We start from the raw sequence: 20,627 nt of genomic DNA on the forward strand, positions 1-20,627 counted from the left end.
CGGGCAGAAAGTTTTGTCTGGGGTTAGCCCAACTGATTCCTGTGGCACTGTGGAAGGAGGAGGTATTTGGGGGCTCATTTACTAGTAATGAATGTCAGACCTATTTGCTCTCCAGACGTGGGTTTGAAAGGGAAAAAGCAAAACATTTCTTTTCTGCTTGGCAACATCTTTTTGCAGGCTGCAGTGGCTGTTTGCAGCGACCCTCCTGCGCTTCCCAGCAGCGGGGTGGCTTGCTTGGGGGTTACCCCTGATTTTGGTTTAGCCTGTTCCCGAGGGCAGGTGGGAGCCTGCTGGGATCCCCCTGCAATCGTGGGGACTGAAGGGACCTGAAACAGCAACTACTCATGTAGCACGAGTCCCTGCAAAACTCCATGCAGCCAGGTGGCAGGATCCGGCCATTTGTTGCAGGGAAAAGAGGCTGTGAAATCGAGCCCACCAGGGTGCCCCGTCCTCCTCCCAGTTCCCATTTTCCCCGTTATCGAGGATAACCCGGGGAGCATCTAGAGGTGGAGGAGGCTGCGGGGACGCGAGATGCACGACAGACCTGGACTGTGCTCCTACGAGGGGTTTTCTTCCATGTTCCGCCGGTCGCTGTGGGTGGCACAGGCTGTGCGAGCAGATTGGCTTCACCCTACAATAGCTGGGGTGCTCCTTTTATTTTGGGGAAGGCAGGCTCATCCAGGCTCAATACAACACCCGGGACAGGCGTGTGGTCTCTGGCCGGGCATGCACAGAAGTGGTGCATCCCTGCTGTGAGACTGAGGGTTGCCAGCCCCCCACCCCAGCATTGCCAGCTTCCCAGCAGTGGAGCACCTCCTTCCCACAACGGGAGCTGCACTGGGAGCAGGAGGTGTCAAGGAATGGAAAGCAGAGCCACTGCCACCACAGGGGAGCCGGCAAACACATTTTCGTGTGGGATGCAGAGAAGAAGGCATCTGATCCCCCCTTCTCCCCCTCTGCCTCCTTCCAATGCACACCAGCCTCCAGCCCAGCTGCTGGGGCAGGGAGGGTTGGCGTTTTCTTTGCCCCCCATCCCCTTCCAAAGGCCATCTGGGCTTCAGACATGCCTGTGCATCACCCTGTTCGCAAGTAATTGCTACCTGGTTGCGCTGGACCGGGAGCAGAGCCTGGGTGGGAATAGAGCACAGTGACCTTTTTTACTGCCGGGGCACCCTGTCAGGGTGGGCTGGGGGCAGCAGGAATGGGGGGAGCCCGGTGCGGGGAATGGCTTCCTTAACTCCTGCTGTGCCGAGCACTGCAAGGCAGTGCCACCAGTCTGCGGGCAGGGACTGGGGCGAGGGAACACATGGATGTCTCCTGTCGGGGTACATGGTGTGGATGGCTCATGTGGATGTCCCCAGGCCTCCAGCACATGTGCAGGGGCAACCAGCATGGACAGGGGTAAAGCCAAGCGGTGGGAAGTCCTTCCCTCCACCTGCCCTGGGTGTCTGTCCCCACCCCATCAATGTGGCACTGGCCCCTAGGCTCATCCTAGTGCTCAGGGCTGTGGGTGGGCACCGGCCGTCCCTCGGCACCCCCATCTTTCCAAGCAGGCTGATGGGGGTATGCGGCCACAGCAGGGAATGGCATCCCAGTCCGCGCTGTCTTTAGCAAGCTGTCGGCTGAATTACTGGGTTCAAGGGCTTTTTTTCATTTCTCGCTCCCTCTTTTTTTTTTTTTTTTTTTTTTTTTCAATGCTAGTAGCTCTGCATTGCACTGGCTACTGATCCCTCATTAATCTGGGCAGTGCTTCACAGCCAGCCGGAGTGACTTTTGGCAGGTGCACAAAGGCAGTCAGCGACATGCAGACACCCCTGGCCAAACAAATTACCATGCACAGCCTTCCTCCAACTTTTGTCTCTGTGTGGCGGGGACGCGGATTAAGGAATTTCTGCCTCTGCCTTTGAAGCTGTGTGTCCATCCATCCCCCCACGACCTCCCCAGTGTCTCCCCCCGGCTCTCCCTGTCGGCGTCCAGTTGGACCCACTCCCTGTGTGCTTTCCCATCTGCTGCTGCAGTTCTGTCCTGAGCCACGGGCACCCGCCCAGGGACTTTCTCACCCACCATGGCAAATGTTGGATGTGTCCCCCAGCTGCCCAGCTCAGAACTGCGGCATGCAGACATCGTATGTGTGCGGAGAGATGGATGCTGTCATCTCTCTCTCTTTTTGTCTGTTGTCTAAAGAGGAGCTTAGGGCAGCGTCCTCCCAGGTCCTACAAGGAAGGTCCTCCAGGTCCTCCAGCCTGGGTCCTGAGGGAACATCCTCCCCCAGGCAAGGCATGGCCTTGACCCCGTTGTGCCTGTGACACCCCATCTGCAAACACTCAGCTGCAGGCTGGCTGCAGCTGGGGAGAGGCAGGAATTGCTCCCAAGGGCGAGTGCTCAACTGGGAGGGCTCTTTGGGCTGGAGAAAATGCTCTGGATGGAGCAGCAGCCTGGCCAGGCCAGCGGGACCTCAGCGGGGCTGGCCTGCCTGCAGCCTGCTTGCTGCTGGGCTCAGCGAGCAGCCAGGAGGGCTCAGAGGGTGCTGAAAGACCCAGAGAGACCCACACATCAGCCAGATAACCCCAGCATCTCTCCGAGCCCTGTGCTTACTCCCTGCTTCCAAGGCACCCCCAGCCCAGCACAGACCAAGCTGGGAGAAACAGGCTTGCAGGGGGCTGGCAGCTCACCCAGCAAGGTTTCGTTAATTGTCATTAGGAATTAATTGAGCTTGATCACCTTGGCATTGCCGTCCAAATTGGTGGATGCCACCAGACAGCTCTGGGCTGATCCCGTCCAGGCGGGTCCCCACTGTGTGGCTTGCACACTGCTGCACGTGTATCCCGTCCAGCTGTGCCTGCAAGTGCTGGAGCCAGTGGCAGAGGCGGGGGACAGTGTGAATCCCAGGGTTTGGGTGGCAGGGACTGCCTCACCATGCTTCGAGGCTGCGGGGGGGTGTCCTGCCAAACACAGCACTTTGCACAGGCCAGGTGCTTCACAGCCTGGTGGGTCTCCTGTCCTGCCTACCCATCCCTTGGTGCCTGGGCCATGAAGGTGGGTCCCTATGAGAAGAGGATGCAGAAGGTGTCTTCTCAGTTCTGCTGGGTGCAGCGGTGGGTGCCAAGAGCCCGTCCCCTCCAGGGACCCTGATCCAGCTCAGGTTTTGTGCCTGGGCTGAGGATGGAGGGAGCTTGGTGGGGTTGGGATGGGTCTCAGCCAAGACCCCCGTGGGTTTGAGGATGCACAGCTATGTCCTGCGGGTGGGATCAGCATCCTCCTCATCTTCTTTTCCCCATCCTCTCTTCTGCCCAGGCCTCACAGGATTTCAGTTTTCACCTATCCCACAAGTGAAACGGGCCAAAACCCTGTTCTGCAGGATGGGGTATGTCCAGCCCCGGGATGGGAACAGCCACCCCCCCCGCCGGCACACACTGTGCTGGGGACCTGAAAGCTGCTAAACAGGACTGCTCTAAGCCTGACCACGTTATCTGGATGAGAGGCAGCCCGTGTGACCCCAGGGCTGGCTCTCAGCCTCTTCGGCATGCTGAAAACTCGGGGAGACCCATCACAGAGCCCCACCAAGGTTGCTGTGCTTGTCTGCCCCCCATGCCAGGCTGCCTCCAGCCAGGCTCTGACCTCGGACCCCCTTGGTGGGCATGCCAAGAAGCTCCCCCCATGCCGACGGTTGGACCCAATGGTGAGACCCATGGTGTGGCAGGAAGGTGTCCCCTAGGAAGTAGGGATGGACTTGGGCACCAGTTGTCCCAGTGCTTTGGCTAAAGGTAGTATAGGGCTCGGACACATCTCAGCTTGGCACAAGCCCTGCAGTGAAACCACCGGCATCCCCTGCTTACATCGCGCTGGCGCTGTGGGCATCAGACCCGAGTCAGTGGTGCACGAGAGGCAGGACTCTGCATCCCCCCATCCAGCCCCAAATTCTGCAGCGGTGGGACGGACGCATGCCTTTCTCCATGCTGCTCCCCTGCTGAGGTTTGGTAGCAGCTTCGTGCCTCGCGGGCAGCAGGAGGCCCTTTGGTCCCTGACGGCTCGGGAGGGGCCAGCCAAGCCTGCCTCCAGATGTGCTCCAGACCTGGGGCTCCTGCGGGCTGGGTCCGGGCTGTGTGAGCATCTGGGAGCGCAGAGCCCGAGGGCCCTGTCGTGCCAGGCAGCAGGCTGGATGCAGCCCCGGGAGAAGGAATAGGGAAGGAAAGGCTCTCACCTGGAGCAAGAAAGCAAAAGTGCCCCCCTCCCTGGTAGGGATCCCCCAGAGCAGCTGTAAAAGCTGGGGGGGGGGGGGGGGGGCTGCAGTTTGTGTGCTAAAGTGTTTAAATCTCTGCTGGGATATTGCATGTGATGTACTGGGGGGACTGGAAAAGGGCTGGGTCTTTCTCAGGGTGGGTTCCTGCTTTTCAGGTACCCCTGACAGCAGCAGGGTGATGAGATTAACCACACTGGCCGCTGGCCAGGCCGTCACACACGTCCCTGGCGTGCACACCATCCCTGCGTGTGCAAAGCTGCAGTGCCAGGGCAGCCTCATCCTGCAGGTGCATTGGCCCAGTGGTGCAGCTTTTCTCTCTTCGGGCTTTCAGGATGTGATCAAAGATCACAGAAGTTTTCGGCTCCATCTTGCTCCTGTCATTGAACTGAGTTCTTAATAAAACTCAGCTGTTGGTGCTCCCTGGGGCAGTGGGATCCTGTGCCTGACCTCCTCTTAGGTGGCTGGGGAGACGTAGAGGACCTCATGTGGGTTGCACCATGAAGTTTCGCCCACCCATGAAGTGCCGCTTGTTCTGCTTGAGCATGAGCCCTGGCTGGGCACTGGCACTCGCAGATGGGCTGCATCAGACCCGCACCGTCCCTCATCCCCCCAGCATATTTATTATCAACATGTGTCTGGAGAGAAGGTGGTTTGTGTCGGCCAGGGCATGGAGGAAGGACAAGGGGTGACCCACGTCTCCCCCATGCCATGCACAGGCAGTGCAGGGGGGGAAGTGAAGCCGGCAGTGTGTTAGTCCTCAGCCTCAGAGGTGAGGTGCAGGGCGATCTCTCATGCAGCCTCTGCGGGATGCTCCTGCCCTGGTCCCCTCCATGCGTGCAGGACCCTGAGGTCAAGCCAGCTCCATCCCCAGAAGGTCACTTGGGTGCTGAGCCCTCCTCCTCTGTCACCTGTGTGTGTCTTCTCACTGGTGGCTGTGCGATGGGGGTGCATTTCTACTGGGCACCTTCATCTACCTGTCCTTGAGTTGAGCTCCAAGCAGATCAGAGATCCCCAGAAGCTGTAGACACAGTCTGGGGTTAAACCATTGCACCAGCAGCCACATCCCCAGGATGGCAGGACCTCCTGTGGCTCAGGCACAGTGACAACAGGACAGAGGGAATATTTCTAGGAAAGATGGCTGGACATGGCTTGATCCTTGTCCAAGGGCCCAGCCAGAGGTCTGCAAGTCAAGCCGGTGGGATGCGAGTGGGTGCAGGAGCACGGTGGCCAGAGACGTGCTGGTGGGGGAATCCTCCTCCCAGCACTGGCAATGGTGCCCAGAAAGTGTGTGCACACATGCCAGCCGCTGCCCTGGATGTCCAGCTCCCAGCTGCCCTAACATGTCCGAGCGGAGCCTGCCCGCACATCTGCTAGTTTCTGGTGACCTCTAGAGGAAGCCGCTCCGCTCCGGCACCGCGAGTTTGGAAGTGGGACTGCGTGTCTCACCAGACCTTTGGCTCAGCTGCAGCTGGAGCATCCTCCCCCTGCATCCCTGTCCTGGGCTCATGCCTCTGCCCAAAACCCCGTAGCACTTCCCAAAGTGCTGCAAAAGTCTCGTTATAATTCTCTGGCCGAGCTAAACACACTGATTGTCTTACACCTCCCGGTGCCGGGCGTTCCTCTGACCACCCTCCCGTCCCCGCTGCTGCCCGCAGGTCGAGCTGTCGGACGGGACATCACACACCATCACGGACGCCTATGCCGGCAAGGAGTACATCATCCAGGTGGCCGCCAAAGACAACGACATCGGCACGTGGAGCGACTGGAGCGTGGCCGTCCATGCCACCCCCTGGACAGAGGAGCCCAAGCATCTCACCACGGAGGCCCAGGTCACAGGTGAGAAGCCCCCCCAGTACAAACAGGCTGTGCCTGCAGCGGAGGGCAGCCCAGGAGTCATGGCTGAGGGTCCCTCCAAGCTCCTGCAAGTTTGGTCTCCAGCCAAGGAGATCCCCCCAGCACCCTGGGGGGCTGCAGCCCTTCACCCTACACTTTTCCCCCCCACCCATGGCCCTGGCAGCAGGTGCAGCCGTGGCCTGAGGGATGCTGACTCAGCTCGCCTGGCTCCGGCATCCTCCTCGCCAGGGTGCTTGGGGTGTGACAACAAAGCTGGGGGTTTATTATTTTATTATTATTATTATTATTATTATTATTATTATTATTATTATTATTACTATTACGATTACTATTACTAACACTAACATTATCCCTGGAGCGCTGCCCCCCTCCAGCCCTCCCTCTCCAGTCCTACCCCCTCCACACCTCCGACCCCTGCACAATGGCTCAGAGCGATGCCAATTCAGAATAAAAGACACAAAGTTAACAAGCCTCTGTTTCTAGGAAAGAGCTGGGACTGTGTCCAAATGGGCGTCATCAGCCCTCCGTTTCCCAGAAGGGCTGGAGCAGACCTGCCTCGGTTCCCCCGGCTGGCACTGGTGGCAGGGCGGGGGGAAGCACTGGTGCGCAGGCAGGCGGGCAGCGACCAGGCTTCTACGTCAGGGCCACACGTATAAGCTGGCCAGATTTGTGTGTGGGGAGGGGGGATGCTCAGCCTCCCCCACCCTCCAAGCTCTAGCCCAGCTGCGTGTGTAGATACCGGCATGTGTGTGCAAGCCATGCGCTGCCAGAGCCACGTACGAACCTCTGCAGGCCCTGGCGAAGCTCCCTGCACGGGGATGTGGTGGGTGCAAGCCCTGCTGCTGGTGGGTGGAGGTACCTCCTACACGGAGACACCACATTTGCAGAAACAGCACCCAGTAGAGCCCCTGGAGATTCAAGCAGCAGCAGGGATTTGCAGCCCCTCATCCGTAGGGGGATAAACCCCTGCAAGGAGTGCAGGCACACTGTGCTGGTGTCAGGGTTTGGGGTTTGCATCTATACCCGCCTGCATTGCGCTAAATGCAAATACTTCAAACGGCGCCTGCCTGCTCCCTGTGCAGGCACGCACATGTCCCTCACACACGTGTCCTTCACACACGTGTCCCTCACACACGTGTCCCTCACACATGTGTCCCTCACACACGTGTCCCTGTGCATGTAGCTGGCTGCAGCCATGCAGGTCTGATGTGGGACACCCTGGCTCTGGGACTGAGCCTCGCCATGGCACCTCGAGGGGGTCTGAAAGATGCCAAGACAGATCCTCTGTGGCCCCCAGCATCCCCCCCCGCCCCAGGGGCACTCCGGGACCCTCAGGATGTGACCGAAGCTGCCTCAGCCTGACTGCCCATCCATGCCCTCCCTGCAATGCTGCAGCCCTCCGTAGGGACAGGCAACCCCGTCTGGTCCCGTACAGAGGAGGACAAGCCCTGCGAGCCAGCCCAGCAGCTGCAGCCATGTCTAGGGCATTCCCTGGGTGGGGGATTCTCTCTGCTGAGCACTTGTGGCCATGTCATCATGACCTCTTAGCCAGAATTCCCACAGAGCAGCCCGGCTGGGCAGGATGGGGCTGGGAGGGATGCCCAGCTCTGCCATGGTGGAAGCATCTCCAAGCAGTAGGTCCAGTGTTAGAGCAGGGAAAGTCTCATGGACCACACCGTCCCCTGGCTCATCATCCCAGCCCCCCAGCTCAGCCCCAGTGTGGCATGGCAGTGGGAGGGGCAATGTGGGGATGGGACGGTGCTGTGTCCCCACCGGCGGGGGAGTGGGGCTGCCCCTACGGGACACATCCCGGGGCATCCCAGCTCCCCTCGCCATCCACTCTCCCTCCCTGCAGAGACAACGAGCGCTAGCACCTCCTCTTTCATGCCGCCCCCCACCACCAAGATCTGCGACAAGGGGGCCGTGGTGGGCAGCGGGGCCGTGGCAGTGTGTTGGACAGCTGGACTGGTCTTGGCTGCCTATGGTGTCCTCTTTATTTAGTGAGTATCCCCCAAACAGGAGGGCGTGAGAGACAGGGTGTGGGTGCTGAGAGGGGGCAGGGGCTTGGGGACCCCAAGGGCTCCAGCATGCTTGGGAAAGGGATGCTCCAACGGGACTCTGGGTGAAGGGCGTTGAGAATGAGCCATTTGGGTTTTTCTTGCAGTTTTTTCTAAATGCACCAAATCTGGCTGCTTTTCCAAATTGCGTGTTCTGGTGGGGATCTCAAAAATGGCTTTTCAAACATCTTCTGCAAAGCCTGCAACGGGGTCAGTCTTCGATGCCTCGTTCTCAGCAGCCCTCCCCCCTCCCCACTGCTGATGTTTTAAGAGGCAAAGAAACCACGTGGACATCTAAGGCCTTTGCATAGGGATGGAAGAAAAATTGTCCGAGACCAGAAAATTCTCAGATGCATCTCAAAAATGTCCTTGGCTTGGCTTAGCATGGGGCTGGCAGCCTGGAGAGCCCCAAAATGCCCCGTCCCTCCCTGGGCCAGGGCTGCTGTCTCACTGGGTCCCCCTGCGCCCTTCCCCTGCGCCCACGCTGCCCGAAGACCAGGGGATTGATCCTGACAGCAGCCACATATGTCGCTTTGGGGGATAAAGGATGTGCCACCCATCCTTTGGTGCCCAAGAAGGAGCCAACGCAAGGCAAAGCCCCCGTGGGTGCGGGGTCCTTTGCTGCCCTCTGGCTGTGTCATCCCCACGTGTGATGTTAGCGATGGCAATGGCAGAGGTGGTGGCACACAGCCAGGCGTGGGTGGGCAGGGTCTGGCCCTGGGAGGAGGAGGTGGAGGTGATGCATTTGGGCACCCAGGTTCTGGGAAGGGGTGAATTTCCCCACGGAAAAAGACCAAATTCTGCTCGGTGTGTCCCCTCGGTGGCTGGCCACGGCTGAGCCCGGAGCAGGACCAGTGAACCTCTCTCCTCCCTGCTTGCAGATCCCCATCTGTGCGTCCATCGCAGCCCAGCGCAGATGCCCTCCCACCGCCCACCGCCACCACCGCCCCCCACCCCGCCGCCCCCCTCCCGGGTTGAGTCTCTTATCTCTTCGATTTTGCACACGTTGAGGACGTATCACGCTTCTCGCCATCGCTTCGGAGGAGGACAGAGCCGCCGCCGTCCCCTGGGGAGCCGTGAAATCCTCTCCCAGCCCGGAGCGAGGAGACGCACTTGTCCCCCCCATCCCCGTCCCCCTTTCCCCAGCAAGGCGAAGCGAGCCCGGCCACCACGCCGCAGCTGAGGACCCCACTCATACAGCTAACCCCCCCCACGCCAAAGACGTGCCCGCCGCCCCACCGCCCACCCGGGTGGCAGGGAGCGTGACGGTGCACTGAGAAAAGGGGATATGAAAATGGGGGGGGTGGTGAGGGGAATGATGCTCCCAGCTGTGTACCCCCCTACAGCAGAGGGGGGGTCCCCCAAGGACCGGACTTGCTCCCCCGAGCTCTTGACCGTGTGGCGAAGCTGGAGGGGTCCACAGGTGGGGGGTCTTGGTCCCCTCCAAGGGGATGATGGACGGAGGAACTGGTGGCTTCCACAAGTGTGGTGGGGAGCAGGGAGCTGGCAGGGTTTTAATGGAAAAAAAAGGAAATGAAACACCAATAAACCCCCCCTGCCCCTTGCCGAGCACCTGGGAGAGCTGCCCCTCCGGCTCCCCCCCCAGCACCCCACAGAAGCCTTCGCCACCCCCAACCCCCTCCCCACATCACCCCCAAACTTTTAACCACGTTGGATACAGGGAATCACCCCCGTTGACGTTTGTCTCATTCTCCAACAAAAGCAGAATAGCTCTGCTGTTGCCTTTAGAGCTGGAGCCCTGCAGACCTGTCCCTCGCTGTTCCCACTGTCCCTGGCTGTCCCCGTGCCTGCTCTGCTCTCCTCCCCATCCTGCCCAAAGCCCTGTTTTGTAAAGACACCTCCTCTTGCCCCTGCCTGGACCCAAGCGCAGTATTTAATACCGTACGTCCTAGTATTCCCACTGTTGACATGCTGTATTTGAATTTTTTATAGATGTATATATATAAAAAAAAAAAGAATCAAAAAAAAAAAATAATAGAGGGGATAAAAAAAAGCTCACACAGAGACAACGCACACGTGCACACATACACGCACCAGGAGAGACGTTCTTCATTAAATGATCATTTCATGATGACTGGCAGTGCTGGGTGTTATTTCCCCTCCGGCTGGAGTGGGTGGGTTCAGCTGCCCACTCCCACGCGTGGTGCTGGCTGTGATGGGGAGGACATGGGGATGGCAGTGAGGGGGACACAGACACCCTGGAGCCTGCTCCAGGGCTTAAGCCCACAGCTTCATCTCCCCAGGGGGTGAGGGGACCCAAAAGCTGGCCTTCAGGACATCCTGAGAAGGTGCAAGGGGGATGCCCACCCATGGAAACCCCTGGTGATGTAAAGGGAATGGTTGTCACCACCCCATGTGGCACCCACGCTCTGATGGGGAGGTGCCACGTGTCCCCGTTCACAGGCCCTCGGGGATCCCATGTGTCCCCGAGCTCTGGCCGTTCCCTGAGACTTCTCAGGGAGGCAGGAGGATGGAGACCTGCCCGCGCCCCGCTGCAGCCTGGAGGCTGGAGATGACACGTCGTCCCAATTAATGCACTTTCCTTGTCTAATTAATAATTTCACATTAGGAAAATGCCACTGGCCCAGATGCTCTGAATTAAAATTCCATCAGGGCAGGGCTCACATGGATCCGGCACAGGGACAACGGGCACAGCAGAGCACACTGTGTCGGGTTCTGGCCTCTCCCCATGTGCCTTGCGTGTGAGCACCAACTGGAGCCGAGATGTCATCGAGCTGCAGTTCATCCCAGGGAAAAAAAAGCTTGGTTTTTTAAGCAAATTGGCTGCCCAGTGCCCCAACAGGGTCTCTCCAGTTGGGAGATGGGCGGATGGATGGATGGATGGATGTGTGGATGGATGGAAGGATGGGTGGGTGGATGGAAGGATGGAGGTGAAGTAGCCACAGCCCTGGCTCTGCAAAGCCTGAAGGCAGCACCAGGCTGGTCGCTAGCTCCCACCAAGTGCTTGCTATGATTTTCACCATGCCGGGGCTTTATTAGAGGAGAGCTCAGTCCCATGCAGCCTTGCCTCCGGCTCGGCCGTGCTGGCAGCAGCACTGCCCCGTGTGCTGGCTTGGTTCACTGGTTAATGTTCCATTACCAGACAACATGCCTCCGTCATTTATTAATGTTTCATTAGTGTTAAAAACATCTGGTAATTAATTATGCACTAATTATGGATTCACAGCGCTAAAAGCCAGGGTAATCTACCATAGCAGATGGCTCTTTGGGACAGGGGGAAGGGACAGCTCTTGGCAGAGATGAAAATGTCAGGCCCAGCCCTTGCCGGGGGGAAGCATCCCAGACAGACAGATTGCCTTCATCTCTACCCAGGATCTCCATGCCTGGTCTGGAGGCATGCTGTCTCAGGTTATTAAGCAAAGGAAACCTGTCCCTCTCAAGCTGTTTCAGGGACCAAGGGTGTCCCAGTGCCCAGGGCAGCTGTATGAGAAGCCATCTGAGAGCGGTGGCTTGCGCACACAGCCCCGGGCACCCTCCGGCACCTGGAGTTGGCACGCAGCCTGCCGCCGGCTCCCGGATGCCATTCGTCAGCCCTTCTGCAGTGCCTGGCCAGATTAAGAGGCAGTCCACAAAGCAAGGGGTGTCGTAAAAGCCCACTCGTGAAGTGCCCCAGCAATATTACGTACAGATGTGTAGAGATGTTTCTAACTGGGGAAGGTCCCAGGGGAGCATCCCTGCCAAGCAGAAAATCCATCCACTTAGCAGTATAAATCCATACAGGAAGAAAGAGGGAATTACAGCGCTCAGAGAGACCTGTGCATCGCATAACCTGAAATCCAATACATCAGCAGGGCGCAATGGGTCCCTGCGTGTTCCCAGCACATATGTGGCAGTAAATCCCACCTTAGGTGTTGTTTTCGGCTGTTGCTGATGCAAGAGCAGCCTTGCGCTGAGCTCCCCAGGCTCTGCAAGAGGGATCAGAAGTGTGGCTGGAAAGCAGGAGCTATTTCCTGGCTGTGAGGCCTTGTAGGAAGCAGAAAGCCCCCTTGCTTGAGCGATGGGCTGAGCAGCGGAGGGAGTCCGAATCACTGCACCTCCTGCATCTTTCCCTGAGACAGGTGCCAGCAGAGAGCTCATCCTCCCCAACCCAACAGTCGGAGAAGGTCCCTGCTTGCACACCAGCCTCCCAGGAGCCTGGAGCCCCCAGGTGACAAAAAGCAGCTTATTTATCACAAACTAGGCTAACAGCGCTGAGTTGTCGGGCTTCAATGGGGCATCACACTTTGGTGGAGCAGCAGGCATGCTGCAGTTCCAGCAGAATGTTAGACAGTCCCGGGCGAGAGCACGGAGGCAGAAGGGTGTGAAGGCAGGCTCGGCTGCCAAGGAAGCACACTGATATCTGCACAGCCAGACCCAAGCACAAAAGCATCCTGCCGAGCTGGGTGGAAATGCCAGGTGGGATGCATCAAGCCAGCTGGCAGAGGAGAGCTGCTGTTTATTTGCACAGGGGTAGACCTGGTCCCCAAGGTGCAAACATCCTCCTCCATCGCAACAACAGGAAGAGGTGGGAGGTGGAGGCAAGAGCAGCAGGAGCTGGTGGAAAGGTGGTCCCCAGGGTGAGAGCACGAAGAGCAGCATCTGCGAGGGGTGAGGATGCACACAGAGTCAGCTTGACTTGGAGGATCCCAGATTCCGCTGGTCCTCAACCCGTAATGGTGTCAAGTCCAGCAAAATACAAGAGCCCACCCCAAACCATGGGGTATTGGTTCAGAAAATGCCTATGTCTTCTGTACAGACATGTAGCACTGGATGCCCCTGGCAGGTTATAGCCTTCCTCCAGGACTTTCTTCCCCAGTGGCAGGAGGGATGGCTCAGACACCAGGGTCCCACCACGGGGAAAGGCTCCTGCCTACTACCAGTGGTGCAGGAACAAGCCCAGGAGCTTTGGGTGATTCAGCCATCACCATACAGAGAAGCAGACGGAGCTGCAGGTGGGGTCCCTGGGGGTAACAACAGCCTTGGGCATCCCCACAGTGCTGTAGGGCAGAGGCTTGTAGCAGCCAGAGGTGACAGATGGTCACAGCAGACCGCAAAGGACAGCCTTGGACCATCTTATTCCTTGGTGGCTCCAGGTCAGGACTTGATGCCTCTCCAGAAGAGGCCATCTGTTGTTTGAAGCGCCTCAAAGCAGTGACTCCCCTCTTCCTCATGTCCATCCTGAATGGCTCAGCTTCTGCCCTGGCACTGTGTCCCTGGTCCCCAGACACCTCTGCCTGCAGCCTCATGCCCTCCCTCCCCACCAGACCAGCTCTGACACCTCCTCATGCCCCAGTTGCACTATGGCCAGCACCCACCATTGCCTTCCCAGCTGCCCATCACCTCCTCAGTGCTGTGACCTCTCTGTTCACCACCAGTCTGCCCAGTCCTGTGCCTGCTCTGGCCAGGGTGACCCACACGGACCATCTGTTCACAGCATCCCAAACCTCCCTGCACACAGACACAGCAGCAGAGCACAGCCCTCTCGGCTCAGCTGCAGCACGCAGACCAGACCACACCAGGGTCCCCTAATAAGCAATTGACTCTTTTTTTCCTCCCTTTCAAGAAAAAGCCAAGCATTAATTTGGCTTCTGCCACTCTGTTTATCTAATAGCATCACTGATTGATTGTCTTATTTATAACCCAAATCCGGTGTCTGGGCTGCTTGCGGAGATGGGGTGATTGATGGAAAGAAGACAGCCAGGAGGGGACTTAATGGAGCCGTGTGGCTGAGCAGTGGAGTAGTGGCTTAGGCATGAAATGAAAGTGTCTCCCAGAAGTCTGGGCTCCTCTTCTTCTTTCCTGCACAGTTCCTGGGGAAGCTGCTAAGTGCTGGGAGAGAGCAGCATGCTTCCTACGCCCTGCCAGGAGTGGTCAGGGACTGTTCTTGGGTCTCCTCCAGCAGCCTGGAGGAGGACAGGCCAAGGGGACACAGCCAACAGGGACTTGGACTGCTTCCCAAAAAGGCGTCATATAGTCTCTGGAAGGTTTCCCCCTTCCAGGATGGAAGGGGTGGTTCGAAGGTGTGAGACAGCCCATGCCTGCCCAGCCACCAGCGTGCTGCCAGGGCGCCTGTCCTGCAGGCTGGAAATCAGGTCCTTGCATGACCAGGTGATGCAGAGAGAAGCCTTTCCCGTGGGTGACAAAGTGCCATGGGGTCGGGGTCTTGCCCTCCTGCAGGCTGGCAGCATCTCCAGAGGTCTCAGTTTTGTCCAAGGCTGGACTGGGACATTCCCACATCCCATGGGGAGGTTTTCCTGTTCCTCACACCCGGTGGGCACGGACCCCAGCAGAGTCACCAGCCCATGTGCAAATCACCCCATGGAGACAGTGACCGCCATGCAGCACCAGCAGACAGGGAAGGAGCCACAGTCCCAGGAGGTGACATGCCATTATTCAGGGTCACGCTGGGGATGTGTGACAGCCTGGACATGTCCCAAACCTCCAGCCTGCAGACTCACCCCAGAGCAGCCTGTCCCCCAGCCGCAGGGCTGGGTCGTGGTCAGGAGATGGCTGACAACTCCAAGTCCCCAGGAAGGCGTTCAGCTTTGATCTGAGCCAGAACTAAACCCTCATCTTGTCCATAAAGATCAGTTTGGGAAGAAAAAGCAACATATTGGTTCAGTCAAAGTATTTCATTGCTGTTTAACAGTCTTTATTTCATGTCTGATTGTAACAGATAATCTAATACAAGCCTAGAGCAAAGCCAAACACAGTTGTTTCATTATGAAGAACCCCATCAGCCAGTTTTGACATGGCCAGACCCCAATCCCTTCCTTGCTTTCTGTTTTTCTTCCTTTTTTTTCCACATCTGAAATGTGAGCAAAACCAAAGCGGTTTCACAAACATTGCTGTTCAAGCAGACTGAATGAAACCAGCCTGGGGACAGGTCTCCTGCCCACCAGCCAGTGCCTGGTAAACTCTATCCAGTGCCTTATGGTAGAGATTTATTGCTTCCAGGAGAAACCCCCTTGGAAAGTCCCCCTGGACCGTTGGACACGAGCAGGCTGATGCACACTCCCTGTGGCCAGGGTGTCCCCAGCCGCTGTGGTCCCCCCGTGGGCGATGCCACTGCCACCTCACCACGCGGCCGGGGCTGTAGGGGGAGGAGGGGACCAAGATGGGGCGATCCTTGCAGGATGTTAGAAGATGGAGGGGCCCCCGAGCAGTGGGAGCGGAAACGGCCTTTGATGTGGAAGCTCTCCTTTCGCAAACACAATGAGTTGCAGAGGAGTTTTATAAACATGGCTATTGTTGCTCCGTCCCTTTGGTGGGAACAGATGGTCCGAGCGCTCTGTTCGGCCCCCCTCCCTTTCCCTCACCCCCCACCCCCATTAATAAAGCCCCAGCAAGTCCAGCACCGCTAAGGTTTTCCCAAGGGGGATCAATAAATAAATGTAATAACAACAAAGGGGCCCATGCAGACGAGATTGGGTTACAAAGAGGCCTCGGCCCCCCTCCTCCTTTCCGGGCGAGAGTCATTGCGCGCAGGCACTCCGGCTGGTTCGGGGAGAGGTTGCTCCATCCCCACTGTCCGTGGGAAGCGGGGATGGGATCTTCCCACCAAAGGAGCTAAGCACCACCTGGAAGTCCCCATCCTACGTTCAAGGATGGTGACATGTGACCTTGATAGCCTCCTCACAGCCTTGGCCATGGAATATTGATGGCACATGGCTCCCAGCTCCTTGTAGCCATCCTTGGCTACTTCTGAAGCCACACCTTCAGAAGTCACCTGGTGCCGTCATGGCCCTGGGGACAGGCTCAGCCACCAGCCCTGGATGTGCAGAAGGCAGCTGCCACCTTCTTCCAAGATTTCCTGGCCAAGCCGCTGCTCCGGGTCCTTTCCCAGCAAGATCCTCCCCAGCACAGGGCACTCAGGAGCAGGTGTCCATGCTCCACCTTGGTTCACTTTCTGCCTTGCTCTTGCCTGACACTGCACCAGGCAATTTTCTGGCCAGCTGAAAAGCATTGGTGACTCTGACCTGTTCCTCAATGGCATGATGAGGTTTTTACGCAGGGCTAGGAGCTAAGGTTTGCAGGGATTAAACCAGGGCAGAGCAATCTGCAGACAGGGTACCCATGTGGAAACCACCAGCATAGATGGTACCAGCAAACACTGCCCGTGAGGCTGCAGAGAAGGCAAGCAGCTTCTCCAGGAGGATCAGTGGGGTTTGAAAGTGGCCACGGCATCTCACCAGGCTCTGGATGCTGGAGAAGTCATGCTCAAGCACTCCATCAAGTGGGCTCTCCTTTGGGGAAGGAGGAGACCCACTCAACAGAGCTTTACAGGGATTAACCTGCTGAGGAAGGGGCTGAGAGCAACCCCATGGGCAGGGACCGGAGGAGACTTCCGTGGTGCTGAGGGAGGGTTTGGTCTTCCTTTGGACCAGAGGGGCTGAGCAGAGGGTTTGGTCCGGAGGGCCAGCTCCAAGCCCTGCTGCAGCATCCCTGCTCCAGGCAGGCTGCTAGCAGCCATTGTCCGACCTCCTCCCCAGCTGCTCCCCACTGCTTGGAGGTGGCGGGATGCCGTTTTTATCTGAACAGGACTCCTGCAGCTGGGGGTCAACGGGATGAAACGTGTCTCACACACGCACATGCACGCACCGCCGCCTCCCCTCCGAGCCGCCCGGGGAATCTCCTCCTCCCCTGAACCCCCCGCTCATAAAAAAATTAAAACTCTCGATATCATCTCACATAAACGTGGATTTGAGGCCCCGTCAGTCACCAGACACGTCCCACAATCTGCGCTGGCTCCAGACAGCTGGAGGGGTTTGCTGGAGGACCAGAATGACTTCACGCTGCCTCCCACGGACCGGGGTTACCCGGAGTGCTTGGTGCAGGGAGGGGAGCTGGGGGCCGGGAGCACTCAGCCCCTTCCCCACCACCCTGCCACCACGCCGTGCCCTGGACCCACCAGGATGGGTGCTGGTGCAGAGAACGGCCCTAGGCGCCAATAGCAAAACGCGCCCGGGATGCGGAGGCCGTCCCTGCGGGCATGAGCGAGGCAGCTGGCCCGGGCTTCGGTGCCGGCGAGGTTTATGAGGGCTGACCCCTTGCACCGAGCGCCTGGGGCAGAATAAATCCCACTCTGCCTTGGAGCGCAGGTGCACGGGGCTGACGGAGAGGGGAAGAGACTACAGATGCATGGGGGATCCAGCGAGGGGGAGCTGGGGCTGGCCTCAAGCTGTGTGCTGCTTCAGTTTCATCCCTGCAGTGGGAACGGTCCCCTCTGTCTGCTCCAGAACCCGCTGCATTGCCTTGCGGGTGCTCTTGGCAGGGCTGCTTGCACGCAGCCTACCGTGGCGATGCCCAGGGGTGCAGAAAGACCTACACCATGCCAGTAGATGTGCCACAGGATGCCCAGAGGAGACTCACGGCATTCTGGGTGACAGCGGGTGACTCCTGGCATCCCCTGGGTACCACAAGCGTTTGGGTTCCCGGATCCATAGCTGTGTGACTCACATTGAATTCACCTCTGGTTTAAGCCCTACCAAGGACCTCCTAGCCACTATAATGAAGGAAACAGGCAGGATCTGGAGAGATCATCTAGTCCCTCTTCCTCCTGCCATCTCAGCCAGGTGGCATGAAAGAAACTGTGCCAAGTGCCTCAGGACAGGGTGCCGGTCATGCTCCCAGCCATGGGGGCTCCTGCCTTTCCTCCAACACTGGGAGACGGCTGAGACCTGCACTGGGAAAGACACCCAGGCTCAGACACAGCCCAGGACCCTGCAAGCACCACCCCGGGCAGTGGGTCCTGCTGGGGCTGGGACGTGAGGAGCATTGTGTGCAGGGCTGGCAGGGAGCTTTGCAAGAGCAACGGGGATTTCAGCCCATAGCCCACCTCCCCCGTTTCATGTAGCACTGACCTGAATCCTTGCCTCAGGAGCCAAGCAGGGGGTTGGGAGCCTTTCTCTGAATGAATTATAATCATCTTTAAAAAAAAAAATAACACAAAGCAGGCGGCTGAGCTTGAAGGTGGATAAATGCCCGGCACAGAGCACCTGGCTGAAGCCAAGTGCAAGCCTGGCTTTGGACTCTTTGAAGTCAGCGCATCTTTATGCTCTCGGTGGGTTTGGGGCTCAAACCCCCTGTGCGTGCCTTCTACCACTGCACAGGTAATTTATAGACGTGCGAGGCTAGTCAGAAAGCTCCTCTGTGAACCTCCAGCATCAACCCAGTCCAGCTGGCCGGGTCCTGTTTGCCTCCCATGAACAGCTCGGTAGGAGCACTACACAGCACAAATCACCCCCAAAACCAAATGCTAACTTGGTGTCCAAATCACGTTCATAGACCTGCCGCATCCTTCAGGCACACCGTCCCCTTGCTGCACACTACCTACCCCACCTGATGGGCAACCCATTGACTAACAAATGTGTGCACCCTTTAATTACAGCATGGTGAATCCACTTAGTGCTGTTTCATTAGGTAGCTCGTCTACTTGAGGAGCTAGAGCGGTACTTACTCAGCTCAGCAGCCCAAGTCTCTGGTTTTTCAGGCCTTTAATATTCACTCTGATCTGTTCATAAGTTATTCATAGGGAGTGGGAAATGCCTCACAAGAGAACTCACTCCAAATTGTGAGTGCTTCTGAGGCATCAAGCAATCTGCTTGCACAGGGACATGAGGGGAAAGCAATAAATAAATGATTGTTTACAAATTATTTACTTGTCTCCACTAATTTCCACGCTGTTTACCTGGCAGCAGTCTGAAGTCAGGAACAATTAGAGAAGACTTTCTCCTGGTGTATCAGTGTCTGGAAGTTGTGCAGCATGGGGGGAAGAAAGACAATGCAGCGGAAGAGGAAGAAGGAGCTAGTTTTGGCTGCCAGAGTTGGCCATCGAGTGCAGTCTCGCTTGGTCTTCACACTCCAGAAGGGATCGTCATCGATAAGGTCTCAGTGTAGCACGAGCAGGTAGCTCCTCCAGCCACCACTGCTCAGCCGGCCAGCTCCAGCCCATCCTAGCAGATGATGACCTGTCTCCAAAGCGTCCCCCTTTGCATGACATCTGGGCAGGCAGCCAGCAGTCCCCAGACACACCACACTGCGGTGCATGTCCCCAAAATTTGGCAGTGGGTAGCAGCAACAGCAGTGCAGGGCTGTCTTTTCTGTCCCAGTTCATCAAAATGCATGGAGTCAAGTACAGGATCATCAAGGCTTGCTGAGGGTCATAAAGTGCTCAAGGACACTGTGGTCTGCAGAAGATGACCAGGCCTTGCTAGAAGTCCCCTCTCTGCTCCCGAGGAACCAGGGCTTTGTGAGGAAGACCAGGAGAAGGTCTTTTGCTGTGCACTATGCAGCAGAGTGAGACGGGAGGGGAAGGCTGACCTGTTTTGGCATCAACAGTGTTGGGTCTGCGAATGCGGGAAAGGTGATGCTCACAGCCCATGGTGTGTCACCCCAAAAAGCAAACGGGAACTCTGCACTGGGGCAAAGTCACCCCAGCAGACAACGGCTGCCCAAGGTAGGCAGCAGAATGAGCCTGTCCTCCTCCTTAGGGCCATTTCAGATTTCTCAGTCCCATCTCAAGCTAATCTCCCACAATAAACTGGAGACAGAAAATCACAGTGAAGAGGGATTGGGAGCAGGAAAGTTAATGAGTACGTGTCCTTTGGGGAAGGAAAAGACAATCCGGCGATGTCAGGACAGCAGGACAGGCTGGGAACTGGTCAGTCCCAGCTGGGCTGATATGTCTTGCAGACCTCCCCATGCTTCATTCTCCTCCTGTTGCTCAAGGGTTTGCAAATTCCCTCGGGCTGAGCATTTAGATTCTGTATCCTTCCAGGCTGGTCCTGGAGCATCCTGGGCAAATGTGGCTCTGGAAGGAGACACAAGATACCTGTAAGGTGGAGAGGGATGAGCAGACTGAGAAATGCCTGCTGAAGCTTGAACTCGGACTGCCACCGACTGCTGGCAAAGCTCACGTGGGGGCTCAGAGCTTGGATAACGCAGTTAACCAGTACGTGATGAACCCACCTTGCAGGACACTGACCCACAGGAGGCAGAGTGACACTGTATAAAGGAATTGACTAGGTGCACAGAAAGGGCAGGTGGAAGTCAGATCGTCCAGCTGCAGCCTGCTGGACAGAAAGGCACCATTAGCCAGCACAAAGAAGATGTACAAGATGGATAGACTCGTGCCAGCAAGACCCACAAGCAGCCTGTCCCCAGTGCTCACACCTGCCTGTGCCTTGACCATACCCTGGGGACAGGCAACAGCATCCAAGCTCAGGCTGCAGGAGGCTGAGCAGGGCTGCAGGTACGCCAGGGACGGAGGGGGAATTTGGGATGCTCAGTCCAGATCCACGCTCTCACCTCTAACATGGAGAGAGAAAGCTGTCTGCAGGCTGCGGGACTCCTTTGGGGCCCCATCTCCTCCGTACCCCTCCCTGGTCCGAGCCACCCCTCACTCCCTCCCAGACCTCTCACTCCTCCATGCCCCAAGCTGCTTGGCACTGACC

At 57.7% G+C, this 20,627-nt stretch overlaps 1 protein-coding gene across 1 annotated transcript in view; it reads left to right on the forward strand.

Moving 5' to 3' along the window:
• The window catches only part of CNTFR (ciliary neurotrophic factor receptor), a 191,961-nt gene extending 183,866 nt beyond the window's left edge, over window positions 1-8,095 (forward strand). Inside the window, exons 8-9 of the mRNA XM_072859795.1 lie at window positions 5,896-6,076; window positions 7,950-8,095. Coding sequence (XP_072715896.1) covers window positions 5,896-6,076; window positions 7,950-8,095 — 327 coding nt within the window. The remainder of the gene's footprint in view (window positions 1-5,895; window positions 6,077-7,949) is intronic.
• The last annotated feature ends 12,532 nt before the right edge of the window (window positions 8,096-20,627 follow it).

The sequence above is a fragment of the Ciconia boyciana genome, chromosome 4 (genome assembly GCF_034638445.1).
Source record: "Ciconia boyciana chromosome 4, ASM3463844v1, whole genome shotgun sequence".
Taxonomy (NCBI): domain Eukaryota; kingdom Metazoa; phylum Chordata; class Aves; order Ciconiiformes; family Ciconiidae; genus Ciconia; species Ciconia boyciana.